The sequence below is a fragment of the Lytechinus variegatus genome, chromosome 16 (genome assembly GCF_018143015.1).
Source record: "Lytechinus variegatus isolate NC3 chromosome 16, Lvar_3.0, whole genome shotgun sequence".
Classification (NCBI taxonomy): Eukaryota; Metazoa; Echinodermata; class Echinoidea; order Temnopleuroida; family Toxopneustidae; genus Lytechinus; species Lytechinus variegatus.
The window spans coordinates 11,712,405-11,727,804 of NC_054755.1; the positions used below are offsets into that span (position 1 = coordinate 11,712,405).

The 15,400-nt window shown below is 36.5% G+C and overlaps 1 protein-coding gene across 5 annotated transcripts in view; it reads right to left on the reverse strand.

Annotated features, from left to right (window-relative positions):
• LOC121429763 (MLX-interacting protein-like) overlaps nucleotides 1–15,400 on the reverse strand; it is a 60,735-nt gene that overhangs the window by 40,297 nt on the left and 5,038 nt on the right. For 4 of the 5 annotated variants that reach the window (XM_041626971.1, XM_041626969.1, XM_041626968.1 and 1 more), the window contains exons 2-3: nucleotides 5,699–5,826; nucleotides 5,236–5,306 (exon numbers count right to left, since the gene is read on the reverse strand). In XM_041626971.1, the coding sequence (XP_041482905.1) occupies nucleotides 5,236–5,306; nucleotides 5,699–5,826 (199 nt within the window). The remainder of the gene's footprint in view (nucleotides 1–5,235; nucleotides 5,307–5,698; nucleotides 5,827–15,400) is intronic. The other variant, XM_041626970.1, reaches the window with a different exon arrangement.

Below are 15,400 nucleotides of genomic sequence, written 5' to 3' on the forward strand. Positions count from 1 at the left end.
TTCATTGATTTCTTGACAATTTGGTGTGTTCTCCTTTGCTTACAAAGGATATTTTGCAAATTTTCTGTAGAAAAAACTATGACACTGATGGATTTCCATAGACTTACGATTGATCGGATCAAGCGTAACTCTTTGTGTAAGACGGGGCCCAGGTGTGCATTGTCGTTCAACTACAGGTACCATCTGGGAACAGAGTGATGTTTTCTTTCTTATAGGGGGGGGGTAATGTAACATACATGTAAATATTATTTATAGTAATTGATCGCAGAGCTAATTTCTACAATTGATTGGAATGATTATTGTGCATGATCAATCATAGAAATCAGATATGCAATCAATCGTCAAGCTTTATGTTAATGGGCCCTTGGGGAAGGACAGATATTAACCCTAGCTTTTCTTTAATTTGAAAATATTAAAAATGGACTTCAACTCTTTGTGCGCTGAGCCATAAATCACTCTGCGCTGAATTGTTTTCAGGGAGCTGGTGAAACAATGCATCAATTGTTTCTTTGAGCATAAAATGCGCAGTTTGCGCGGCACTGAGTGTGCATTGGTGCGAAGTACGCGTGGAAAGAGTTAAGCCGGTCTGATGCCGCATGACAAAAAGAAAGAGATCATAGGCAGTATGTTTGACAGCAATATAATATAGGTGACAGCCTGGTCTCTGAATGTTTTTTTTTTCAATCGGATTCAAGCCTGAATTTAAATTCTAATATCATATCCATTACATGTAGATATCAATCGAAGCGACGTTTTAGTAATTTACAAACATTAACACTAAAACTAGTATAAATTTGAAAGGCAATCATACAGAAATACAATCATCTATAATGCTGAAAATGGGTGTTTAAAAGGGAAATTCCAAACAAACATGGCACAGACAAAGAAGGCCGAAAAGGAGTAATACAAAAAGGCAATTCGCAGAAAAATTCCTGCAGAATTGCTTTCAAAACATTCTTTTCAGTGTGTTTTTATGACTTTATTTTTGCTTTGCACGCTAAAATTGGATGAATAAATGAAAATATTACATTCATGAGACTTTTTTCATTTTCAGAAACTTGTGTGTATGAGACAAACAGGTACGTGCACATTGAAGACCTACATTGTGTTACTGCTGTTTTTATCTCTAGTTTCCTCTTTTTCTGATCGTATCCAAACAATCTGATTCATATCCTTTGACTATTCTTCTGAGGTCGTATGATTAATAGATAGAGGCCACATAGATGGGTTTAATATGACAATTGATACAACCAATATGTGCGACTCATTTTTGGCAACTGGCTGGAATACTCCCCAAGGAGTGAAGGATGTGCATTTTTTGTTTGCGGGGAAAGGCTGATTGAATCCAATGACATGGTGATTAAATCTGTAGCGCCTAGATATGCACTACCGGGGTAAGTGCATTACAAAACCACATCATTATTTTGATGTAGAGCGCCCCATAAAATTCAGAGGAAAACTATTAACAGTTTCTTTGCATTCTGATTCCGCTATTGTACTACTGACAGGTACAGTACTTATCATAAATGCTATAAATTTTACATTATCACTCCAGCCTTTTAATATTTTACTAATACTACTACTATACTAATTCCACTACTGCACTACTGATAGAATTGTAATGCAAGAAATTTTACATTATCACGTTAACCATGTTTAAAAGTGAGGGCAAAAAATTATCGTCAAGTTCATTGTGTGAATAAGATTTTTGCAACAAATTTGTGCCAAGATTTTTTACCAAACAGTTCAAGTGGAACATAAATAATGCCAATTAGGGTTTTGGATGATTGTACTTAAATCAGGACTTCAACCATGACTTGTCAAATGTTTGCTAATGAAAAGTAAATTTTCAGCTGATTCAACATGTACGGTGCATACTACATGTACCTTTCGGTGTAGTGTGCTAATTACCAGTAAATTTGTAAATGAGAATGCTAAAACGTGGGGGATATTAGTCTGGATTTTCTATCAAGTGAAGCAGAAATTTTTTGATGGTCACTTCACTGGACTATTTTGGAGTGTGCAGAGGGCTTTAATTAAACACAATATCATTATCATAGAAATATATCACACCCCATCAATGTAGCTTAAAGCGAAGGGAGGTCCAGTAAAAATGCAATTCTACTTTAATTCAAGAGGATTTCGACAGATGGCTATGATTGAGAATTACATGTAATTTTATATATCTCAATTCCCATACTATGATTTGATAAAATCCAAATGAAAAAAAAATGTGAAAGAGTTTACAAATAAAAATGCAATTAAAATGTGAAAATCTGTGTAATTTATAAGTTTATAAATTACACAGATTTTCACATTTTAATTGCATTTTTTGTTGTATTGCATATTGTTCTTACACTACAATCTGATATCCCTATATTTACTGTAAATCGAGATATCAGAACATAATAAAGGTGATATGTTTTCAAATACAGCCATATGAAAAATAAAGGGACTTCCCATATGTTGTGGATTTGCCAAAAAGCGCTGTACATAGCTCATCTACATGTACATGTAACCCACAATTCCACTATGCACAGTCCAAAGCTGTGTAATTAGGCCTACCTGGAAAGGGCAATCTTGAGATCTGAACAAGCTCTTTAAAATTCAATGAAGATGTAAGTCAAGTGCATGGTTGCTCATGGTTGAATGCTATTAACAATTTACGTGTACTGCATGAATGATTGCCTGAACGGATAACAACACAAATCTTAGGAGTTTCTCTGAGCAGTACTGCATCACTGCCCTTGGGGATCCTATCTCCAGACGCAAGTTATTACGTGGTGCCCGATGAAAAGAGAATAATACTGCTCATAACAATGGGCGAAGGTTGCAAGGGCATAATTTATGTCAAAGAATTCAACAAGCTGTAATCACCCCCCCCTCCCCATTTTTTTATGCATATTGTTTATGTTTTTAATAATCATTTCAGCCCTGTCAGCCTGACATGAACTGAATATATTGCGATTGATGGAAATTCAGTTTTAAATTTATACCAAAATAATTAAAAAAATTACTTTACTTGAACTTTTGGAAGCCCACCCCCTCTTGCCCCTCCCCACAAAAAAGCACACCAAAATGCACTGAATGTACCTCATCCAAACTTGATAGATTCAGTTTAATATCTTTGGCATTTTTTTCATGTATAAAGGAGCCTACTTTAGACATAAACCCATTGATTAACAAGTGTTGCTAAGGCGAGCACATACATGTAATACGCCCACCTGTAACGCAGAAAATGGAGTTATTGGTCAAGCAAGAAAAGTGGAAGGTGGCGACTTAACCTTTGACCTTCTGACCGCAAAATCAATAGAATTCCTGAGATCCATGCTAGTATCATACACACAAAATTATATGAGCCTAGATTTTGTTAAACTAAGTTATTGTGTTTTCAAGCAAAAGTTAACAGACGGACAGAGGACAGGCAGAAGGACGGACACAGAACGTGATACGTAGGACGTGTTATGATCATTTATGTAGTTACATGTATACTGTATTTTGAGCTTGACAAAGAAAGAGAGAGATAACAAGTCTTCATGGAGTGAGAAGAGTAAAAAGGGAGACTAAACAAGAGAAAGAGAGGGGGCAGGAAATGAGCAAGAGAGAGCTATGAAGGATAATTCAAAGGAAGAGATACATGTAGAAAACAAAAACAAATAAAAGGAAAATATTATCACCATAAAAAGACATAAAGAAAACAAGGCACAAACGATTTTGTGTCTCGCCCATTTATGAAAATAACCAGAAATATTGCAATTTGCAAGGGCACACAACAGAATTGTATCAAAACTTCATTGTGAAATAACTGGGATGGAATAACATTTGTCATAAGAGTCTTGCATGTATACTTTAATGTTGACCTCAAAATGAAGTTTGACCTCACCATGTGATCTCCGAACACAATAGCATGCAGGTCTCTTATAAACCTACAACCCAAGTTTGGTTTAAAAGTGACTTACTGTTGCAGAGTTATGTGTCATAAGAAAGTCTTGCATGTAAACTTAACGTTGACCTAAAATGACCTTGGACCTTAAGATAGTCTTGCAAGTAAACTTTAACATTGACCTGAAAATGACCTTTGACCTTAACATGTGACATCTGACTGCAGCATAACATGCAGGTCCCCTTAGTACATCTACCATCCAAGTTTGGTTGAAAATTGACTTACGGTAGCGGAGTTATGTGTCATAATATTTGTGACGGACGGATGACATTTGGATCCCTAAGTCTCGCCTTCACCTCTAATGGGCGAGACAAAAAGTACGGACAAGATTGAAGAAGACAAGTAGGAAAAGTGTTCGAGAATATTTTTAAGGATCATCAACAGACATGCATTAGGTATACCAGTAAAAAAAGAAGTTTGGTAGCACTGGCTACCGGTAATATAGGAAGAATCCCAGAGAACAGGGAGAGGAAATGCCTCAGTCACATCAATGAAATGGACTCCAAACCGACCGACAGTATAATGTTATTTCTAATGACATAACATCAGTCGGAGTCGAAGTCGGTCTGACCAATGTGACTGCAGCAAAAGCAAAGAAAGACGAAGACAGACAGAGAGGGCGAGACGGTGAGAGGAAATGCAGCAAATTACGGACAGGTAAAAAGAAATCCATTAGAGGAATTTCATCCCATTACAGCAGTAGTGCAAAAATAATCATCCTCTCTCCAATGCCATTATCAAGGGAAATCTATGTACATCCGCGACCCAGTCTTAAAGGATCGCAATTATCTCCTTTCTACTTTATGCTCCCACTTCAGGCTCTGCACCACATTGCTTGATAAGCCAAGCAAATCTCTTCGACTTATCTTCTGAATATAAAGTATTCAAGGAGGCACAATAGGTCAGTTGGTCAAGCACACTGGTCTTGTTATCAGGTAAATCAAGTTCAAAGTCAAATTAATGCATCAGTGCCACATGGCAATTAATAATTCTCATTGTGAAGTCCCCACAGTGGATCTAAATCTGTAGGTCCCTTGTCTGCTTCAAGGTGGAGTTAAAATAAAAACAAACAACGCCCAGGCAAGTGATGAAATCATATCTCCTACATGTACCAACAACAGTTGATGCATCTAATGCACTAGCCCTGAAATCGTGTCCCTTGGATGGGGCATGCCCAGGGTCCCCGTTTCATAAAGCCTTTCTCTTTCTACATGGAATGGCAAATTGAAAACTTGCTACATGTATCATAAGATGAATCCCCTAGATTGGTTTAATGTTTCAGATATACGAACCTGCAATCTCGGTCTTGAATCTGGAGCGGGAGCGGAGAACTGACAGATAACTGGCTTTTTTCCTTTCACATCTGAATCAAAATATAAAGGAATAGAATAGATAAAAACATTCCATTCACCTTTCGTTTTAGGCATGTGACCTTCACATTTTTTTTTTCTTTAAACCCATTTTAAACTTTGCAATGCGACCGGGTGGGTGTTTCATAAAGCCGTTTGTAACATACATGTAAGCAACTTTACGAACAACTGGTGATCCTTTCTTTGGATCTAAATCAATGCCTATGAAAGTCTGGGTGTATCACCAGTCATTTTTAAAGTTAATACAAAATCTTTATGAAACACCCACCAGGTACCACAAAACCCACAAAAGTTTCCCTAGGACCTCTAACATAAAGGAAATTGATGATCATGACTCATTGCATTGATTATGTATGATCAATCGCCAAAACATAGTTTGACTTACATTGCATGTGCCAGCTCCTCCAAATGGCATGGTTGATCCTCACTCTCTCCTGCCAACTCCATTTCGGATGACGCAAGGGGCGTGGCTTCGGGGAGAACAGATGAATACCTTGTCCAGTTCCTTCACTTCTGAAATTTTAGATGAAATAAAGAATAAATGTGATGATCGGAATAATCCACTATACTCATGACAAATAAGAAAGTAAGTATAAACAAAATAAATAATTCACATTCTGCCAAGTCATTCCACTTTCAGACATTATCATCAATCAAACTCAAGTTCAATGCACTTTTACAAGATTTTGGGTGCTGAAACTGATCATGTACAATGTACATACCGGTATATATGCCTGCGAGGGCGTATATACAGCATGCTATGAATGAGCAATCATCTCTTCAGTTTCTTGGAGATGTCCTTCACAGCTTTACTTGTAGCGCACATGGATGTTTTGTTCACGCATGCACCTACATGTATTTGAGTACTGGAATTGGTCTACAGGTATATGTATGGTGATGTGACCATAATTTCCATGTTACCATATTCTCCGCACTGTCAAATATCTCAATATCTAATCAATAAGTTGAAAAACGAATATCATCAACAGAAAAAGCGACCCCAAAATACTCAGAAAGGTACATGTAACTTTCTTCAAGATAATTCAGCATTTGTGAAAATATACTTGGCAAAACATCCGCACATTTTGTTACCTTTTTTGCGTCCGATCTGAGAAAATCTGAACTTCTCCACAAGCATCAGAAAGTCGCCAGTTTGCAAGCAGAGCTCTCCAAACAAGAACAATTGTATAAAGTAAACTGTGATACCAACTAATTTTATGGCTCCTCCTGATACACTTATATACCTTAGTTTGCTTTACTTCTTTTCTAAAGCATTGCAAAACTATCATGTATAAACTAAAGTCAAACTTTTTATGACCCCTTTTCACTCAAGCATGCATTAGTCGATCGCCATAGAACTTTGAGATCGCCATATCCCTCGACCTACTTTATAATTTCGTCAAGCCATTTTGACTCTCGGATCTTGCCTTCCATTTGGTATTCATTTTAGTCGATTTTGTATTTATGAACTGTGAGAAATTTGATTGAAAATCAACTTCATGATAATTTTCATAATGTGTGCAATTTAAACCCCAATCTACATGTGCACCTGAATGTAGGAGTTAAATGCACATGTATGGTTGGAACTACCCCTTATCGACCACCTATCTTCTAAGCATCGTATCTGCGAAAATATTCATCAATTTTACCCAGTATTCATCTCATTTGTGCAGAAAATTGAGCAGAGCAGATTCCCATGTTTCACACGGCGACTCTGATTCAATCCGCATATATATATACGAACAACGAATACGACGATTTTACATTTGCTCATTTGCACTCATCTTTTGAAACCGACCACCCGCAATACACTAAGTTTACGGCCGATTCTTGTCGCGGTGGCGAAATATTTTTACTCTTCCAAATCAGTTCTATGATGTCAACATGTTAAATGATCGTCTCACTACTTCCATTGCGAGCTCCGGCACATGATTCGATGATTGACGGATATTTGTTCTACAGCCGTTTCCTGTCGGATTTCTTGGTTTTTCAGCGGGGTTTGGGTCTGGTCAATACGATTTTGATTAATTCTATTAAATTTTTACTTTTTGTTGCTTTTTTTTTTCTCGTAAAATCGATTCTTACCGTTTCTATTGACACTGCACCTACTCTCCCATGCCACGTATTTTAATAATTTTAACGCGCACGAGGTGGTCGGTTTCAAAAGAGGAGATAGATATGTGGTAGTCTCACCATATGTATTAAAGCCTTATTCAGCCAAATGGTAGCATGTCCATGCTATGGACAATGGGGGAAACCGCCAAGTGATGCACATGCCAACTGCATACTTATAAAACTGATTTACTATAAGTTTTTTTTTTTTGCTATTTGTTTAGACTCTATCATTGACTGTGCATAATGTGTTCATTGTTGTTTACATGTTTGATTGTGTTTTGATGATCAGGGGTGGTATTCTGAGATCCATTTTATCTCAGATAAAATAAAATATTTTATCTCCGTTAAAATCAGAGAGATAAAATACCCTTAAAGTACACACCCGAAGAATCAGAAGTATTTTATGACTTTTTGTGATCATTGTAAAGGGGATGTATTACTAATCAGATATATAACTTCACTTTTTAAAATAGTGATTAGAGTTTGCAGAAATCAGCTCTCAAAAATGACTTATTTTAATGGCATATTTCTGCCTTCGTCCGTCCTCTGGCGAGCTCCAGTTGAGTGACGTCACACCAAGAGCAGTGAGCAGCTGAGCTGCATGGTTGAAGACTATCTTTCCAATCAGCGTTTTTTGCTCTTAGAATTGTTTATTCCTCTAAAGATTGGTCTTATTACATAGATAAAAGTTTGAATTTTCTGAACAGTAAAATGTAATGCACATTAAACATATTTTGGTAACCGATATTTAGCTTAGAAAAATTTATTTGTTTTCAAGAAATATACGTGAATAAACAAACCATATTTTCACTTAGAAATCACGCTTGCACCACATTGATATTATTATCAATATAAAGCATAGACATTCTTCTTCACGACTGAACAAAAATTATGAAATTGAATTACGAAGCAGGTTCAGGAACCACAAAAAACACAGCAATATCCATTGCGAAATGATTGGAATTGCAGTTGGATTGCCGAAGATTGCGAGGCAACAGCAGCGAACGCACTTTGTTTGATATATCATAATGAACCCGGACGGAGAAAAGATACGGTCTATGGACAAATCTGTAAAGACGTTGTTTTTTTTTTTGAGTGTGGGGATCCTGGTTCGAACCTCTTGATTTTTGTGGGGGTTCCGTGCGGGATTTTTTTTTATTGTATTCCTTCCCCGTTCCTACCAGCTCTTTTTTCTTTTTATTTTCATGTGAGATTTATTAATTCTTACTTCTTAATTGCTGCTTTTGATTTTCAAGTTCTTGATTAGATTCTTATTTGGGCAGGGACTCACTAACTCCCTGACTGGAGCAACACAACGACGACTGCAGTGGACAAAATCGGCCTTTACAGTTCACAATTCAATAAAAACGGGCAAAGGAACACAGTTCTGATTCACTTTTGGTCTGAAGTTGTCGTAAACAGAAATTGAATATCACATTACATGAAGAAAACGGTAAATTCGGAAGATATTCAACAGGTCAGTAAGGTGATTCAGTGCATGATGCACAGAGAGATGATGAGCTCGTCGATTGTGTGACGTCATTATTCTCGACTGTTTTCGGCTGCGTGATTGTTGGTCTGAAGGGCTGAGAAGGGTGTCTAATAATTTCATTTCTTGCACATCCACGACATTTATAAGACTTTTTAGTGACATATTTGTGTATAAAAAGACAATACCTTTCCATCCATATTTGTCTATAATCATCACTTTCGTGAATTTTCTTCATGCGTGTATTCTAAAATACCTCTGAATTGGTATTCTGAGAACAATTTTATATTCATTTTATCTCCGTAAGAACACACCTATTTTTAAAAATCAATATCCAATTAGAAACATGCTTTTATAGCTCTCTCACATCACTCAACCAATAGAAATCCATTCCGCCAGGTGTGGCGAAGGAGTGAAATTGCGTCAATTTATTGACTTCAAATAGACTTGCAATATGCGCTTGCGCATCTTTGCAGAGATTTCTCTTTAAAAATGACAATACTCTAAATTTTTTTCGAAGTCTATATCCCATCTTTTCAAGCATCATTTCAAAGACAACATTAGTCAAGAAAAGTCTTATGAAATACTTCCTGATTGTACGGGAGTAACGTTAAGGTGCTATTCTCAATAAATAAATATTTTTTCGTCAATTTTATGTCAACATTTGGAGTTTAAAAATTCACATAGAAATAATGACGAAATCAACGTCGCGGAGATAAAATAGCCCCTACCCTCTTTTAAGTTTATTTTATTTTTTCTTTAAAGTAACATGGGCGCAAGCACATCATCAGCGTTGCAATGGCAAGATACGCGATGGGTGTCTATGCAGGCATTGTTCTGTTGCATATCATCTGTAGATACGCAAGATAAAATTAAAAATTTTATCTGAGAGATAAAATGTCATCTCAGAATACCAATTTTATTTTAAGAGATAAAATAAAATATTTTAAAGATAAAATGACCTCTGAATACGGCCCCTAATTTTTAGAAAAATTATAACCTATACATTATCCAAGCCAGTCAGTTTGAAAAGTGCATGCCTGCATGTCGTGGTTTCTACTGCCCCGAGCAAGTGGGCCAAGAGGAACAAGTTCTCAGAGAAATAAAAAAAATTTTTTTGGGGGGGCCTACTTTTCACAACTTACTGTCTGAATCTGCAACAAGGGATAGATTGGGATTTTTCAGGGCTATTTAAAGCATTTTGAGGTTGAAATCGTCCGAGCCCCCATGTAATTTTTTCCTTCTCCGAGAGGGCACTGGTAAACATGTAATAGTGTTTACGGGTAAAATGAAGGCAACGTCAAATGTTCAAATAAATGTGAGTGTAAACTGTTAACATGTAAAGAAATATAAATACCTGGCAGTGGTACTTGTAGATGAACACATTTCCGTATCCAATGTCAAACTCCTGACATGTATTTTCTCTAGGACATGCATAGATAGCAACCTTTCGATATACATGTAGACAGTTGCCCAACTACAATTGGGTATCTTAAAAAATTGTGGATTTCTTGAATTCCAATGGTGCAAAATTACTGTTATATTCTTAATATGGGAACATGAAAAACGGCCTTTTAGAATTATATTGTTGAAGCTCTGATCATGCAGCAGCATAGTTAACAAGATTATTAAAGTACATGTATGTAGTTCATGAAAATAACATTCATGTGTGTGTTTGCTACCATGAATTTCATAACTAAAAAAGGGCTCATGATCCAAGGGGAAAATTTTGAACTTAAAAAAAGAAAACAACTACATGTAGTCTTGTAGGGAGACAGACTTGGCCTTGTCATCAATGAACTTGTAAAAAATAAAATTCTTCGATTTTCATTTCCAGTAATAATCCATACACTTCTTTTTTATTTTAAAAAATACTCCATTCGAATGTTGACCGAATCTGCAAACACAAAGAAAATTCCTTACCAAATTCAAACAAAAACGCAAAAAAAGAAAGATGTTTGGTTGCATAGACTAGCCTGCCGTATAGCACGGTGGTGCCCTCTTCCCCACATTTGACAAGTGGCTGTGCGCATGTGAACATCATGTGAAAAAGACTGTCCCTGATAATATTGTTTGCTATAGAAAATATCAGACAAACACATGCTAGTGTTTAAATACATGCACGTCATGAATATTCATACATGGAAATCGTCACGGAAACAGGTCAATTCCTCTGCTCCTCCTCTTTCTGAGCTACATCTTTTTTTTTTCACACTCCAAATGATTGCGCTTTTTTGCGTGTTTTGATCTTGAACACTAATAGCATATGTAACATCCCCATATTGGGATGCAATTATCATTTGGTGCAAATATAGTCCATCAATTTCATTACTGAAGTGTTTGGATAATAAAAACTTTTCAAATACACTGTACTGGCAGTGACCTTGCAATTCAGGGTATATGTTCTTGCAATACATATAGGCCTCTATTCGTTTTTTTCTCTATGATGCTGTTTTAACTCGATCATTTCCTTCACTGGTAATTTTCAGTCTTGTCAACACGCTAGATAACTAGTCTAAAAGCACAGACCCTGATTGAAACTTTAATCAACAAGTGGGTCTTAAGCAAGTCTGGCACAAATGTATATGTATTTTTTTTTTTTAGATTTCTTGGCCTTTTGTTTTTTGAGGAAGACAGAGGCCTACATTATCATACACATTTGTTATGATTTGTATAAAAAAATGAAGACTATTTTTAGCCTGAGTCTGGGCTGAAACTTACGCTGAAAATATCTACATGTTTCTCTAAAAAAATAGAGTAAAATTCACATAGCAAAATGCTTAAAATTCATCAAAATCTGGTAACAAATAACGAAGTTAACAAATTTTGAAGTTTATCAATGTTTTGTGAAATCAGTTATGTACGGTTATGCACATCGTCATAAAAATTCATTAGGTGGCTGATGATGTCACATCCCCACTTTCCTTTTTCTTATGTTATTACATGTACATGAAATAATGCTGCAATAAATAACTACTGCCTTTAATCAGTTGTCAATCCAATTGTTTTAGTTCTTGGTAGAAAATTTTTGAATAAACCTAATTTCATAGAATAAAAAACAAGAGAACAAGTGGGGATATGACATCATAAGCCCACCTAATGAATATTCATAAAGACATTCCTAGAACTGTTTCACCGGAATAATGCAAATTTTTAAAATTCCAAAACTGTTATTTGTTATTATCCGAGTTTGATCCAATTTTCAGCATTTTGCTTTGTGAATTTTACTCTATTTATTGAGAAATAAATATCTCAAGCCTGGACCCCTGGGCCCCCCGGGCCTGGACCATCCCTTTAAGTTCAAGAGCCACCAATTAGGAAGCATTTTAGTCATAAAGACTAAGAGTATACCTATCGCAACACTCAATGGTCTTGTTAGCCTTTAGACAAGGCTCCATGTCTGTTGTTAAGTGTTATGATACATCAAATTCCTATTGTCTGAAAAAGACTTTCCCGAATGAACGGGTGAATGCGAGCTCTCATCCCACTGAACTACATGTAGTGGCTCAGCCACAGTCTTTTAGGAATCTGACCTGGATTTCTTATTTCAACCCTCATGATTGCTGTCTGAGATGTAGCGGAAAATCAACAAGCATATCGTTCGCATGTATCGCAAAAGCGAGCGTACCTGATCCCATGATGTCATCAGCATTGAATCGGTGGATTGACAGACCTGCCAACCTCTGGAAATGAAAAATTGTATTCTGTGATAAGAAAAGTGTTTTTTCCCCAAAAAAGTGTATTTCATAATACAATGCATGGCGCACTTGCTAATCGCGGCGCTCAAGCTGCATGCAAGCTAAAATGCGCACTGCTATTGCAGATGAAAAAAAAATTTAAACGTGTATCTCACCCTGGTTTTAATAAAATGATTGAAAAAAGTTTTATGAAATAGAGGCATATAGAGATGATTTTTCTCAAGAAATTACTATTTTGTAAAAAAAAATGTACTGGTTGGCAGGTCTGGATTGGCACATCGGCATGCTCATGAATAATATTCATGTTTCCGCGAAAATCATAAAGGCCTCAGTGACATGACTCTGCAAACCATGTACTTTGGGCTTCTCCCTTCATGAATATTACATGTAAAATGGATGTAACTTTGAAGTGATCGGGTACATTATAAAGTTCGTTTGAAAGGGGTACCACTTTATCAAACTCCCTCTGTGTGAGCATGTCATTTGACACAACCATTGTCAATTTAATCAAAGTTGCACTCCATCACATAGCAAGCATGGATCATGTACATGTATTTGTGGTCACAGAGGGTAGATAATATATCTATACCATGTAAAACCTACACACTGTACGAGGAAAATAGTTTGTGCAACCGTTAAAGGGAGGGGTCTTTGTATATTATATACAGTACTCTATTAAAATCAAATATCCAGGGACATTGACCACAACTTGTTTTCTATAAAATATTCTACAATTAACAAAGGGAATGCAGCAGTGCTGACTTTGAAAACTACTATAACTCGCACAAGATGTTCAGTGATACTTGATTACTCTTATTTCCTTGTTTTATGAACTAGACCAATACACTTACAGAGATATGATGGTAATTCAACAAATACCCCCAACGTGGCCAAAGTTCATTGACCTTACATGACCTTTGACCTTGCTCATGTGACCTGAAACTCTCACAGGATGTTCAGTGATACTTGATTACTCTTAGTATGTCCAAGTTTCATGAGTCAGATCCATAAACTTTCAAAGTTATGATGGTAATTCAACAGATACCCCCATTATAGCCAAAGTTCATTGACCTTTGACCTTGGTCATGTGACCTAAAATGCGCACAGGATGTTTAATGATACTTGATTACTCTTATGTCCAGATTTTATGAACTAGACCAACATACTTTCAAAGTTATAATGGTAATTCAACAAAGACCCCCAATTTGACCAAAGTTTGTTGACCCTAAATGACCTTTGACCTTGATCATGTGACCTGAAACTTGCACAGGATGTTGAGTGATACTTTATTAATATTATGTCCAAGTTTCATGAATCAGATCCATAAACTTTCAAAGTTAAGATGGTAATTCAACAGATACCCCCATTCGGCCAAAGTTCATTGACCCTAAATTACCTTTGACCTTGGTCATGTGACGTGAAACTCACGCAGGATGTTCAGTGATACTTGACTAACCTTATGTCCAAGCTTCATGAACTAGGTCCATATACTTTCTACGTTATGCTTTCATTTCAAAAACTTAACCTTGGGTTAAGATTTGATGTTGACGCGCCGTCGCCGTCAAAAAAGCGGCGCCTATAGTCTCAATCTGCTATGCAGGTGAGACAAAAATATCACTTTTCAAAAAAATCAAACAATTCTTTGAGGTGCTTCTGTAAGTTCTGTTATTACAGTTTGGGAGAAATATCTGCCATCTCTTAAAATCTGTGTGTGCTTTTAATAGAGATTTGAAATTATTTACTCCTAATCAATATGCATTTTGGGTAATTGTATTATTTTGCATATATTTTTTGTGGTTTTGGCCCTGCAAGACCTGCAATAAAGTTCCAAATTATTTCCTACAGGTACATGTACATCCAAAGAGGTGATAGCTCCTTGGTACATCCAGCCTACAAGTACGAATGACAATACACAAGGGCAAACACATTAAACAAAGACTGTCTTTTACGTCTTGGGAAGAGTTGCATACAAATCTGCACAAGTTGAATATCGAGAGAAGAGTGTTTTGTCCTCTACACTTTTGTAATACTACTGAAGCATCCTTTTAGAACCCAATGAACCACTGAAGTTTATTTGGCCATGCAATCAATGTCTTCATGAAGTTCAGTGCTGAGGAACAAGGGAAAATATACTGTAAACAGGCCTAGTGTATAGCACAACTTCAAAGGCATGACCATTGTCTGAATGACACACCTCACTGTTCAAGCAATTATGCAACATGAAATAGAAAAGGACCCAAGTTCTAGTGATGTACAGTGCAGGTCTCGAATGTCACCAGTTTTAGGGACAGGCAATTTGGGGGTTTGGGAGGCACTTTCTCTCAATATTTTTTAGGGGCAGCAAGGCAAGTTAGTTACTTCAGAGGGGCACCAAGGCAAAATCAAAGAAATATGAGAGGGCACTCTGAAAGATTTTTCAATACTGGTATTAATATCACATTCAAAACTGTTCTAGCCTACCGACTAATACCATCTCTATTTCAGAGATGATTGTTTACAAGCTGCAGAGGGGCACCAGCAGCTGATCTTTCATTTTTTTTATTGCTTGAACATATTTTTCAATAAGTTACCAAAACTCCAAGATCCTAGTTTTGGAAAAAAATCACAAGGAGTGAAATTTTTTTTTTTAAGAATACAGTTTTGCTACTCACAGGATCTTTTCAAATTATTTACCATGATATTCATCACAATAAAATTTGTTTCCATGGCAATGACTGCTCCGTGCTGTGACGGACCGCGACCCGGAGGAGACAAAGCATTGGAGGGGCACAGCATTGTTCACAAA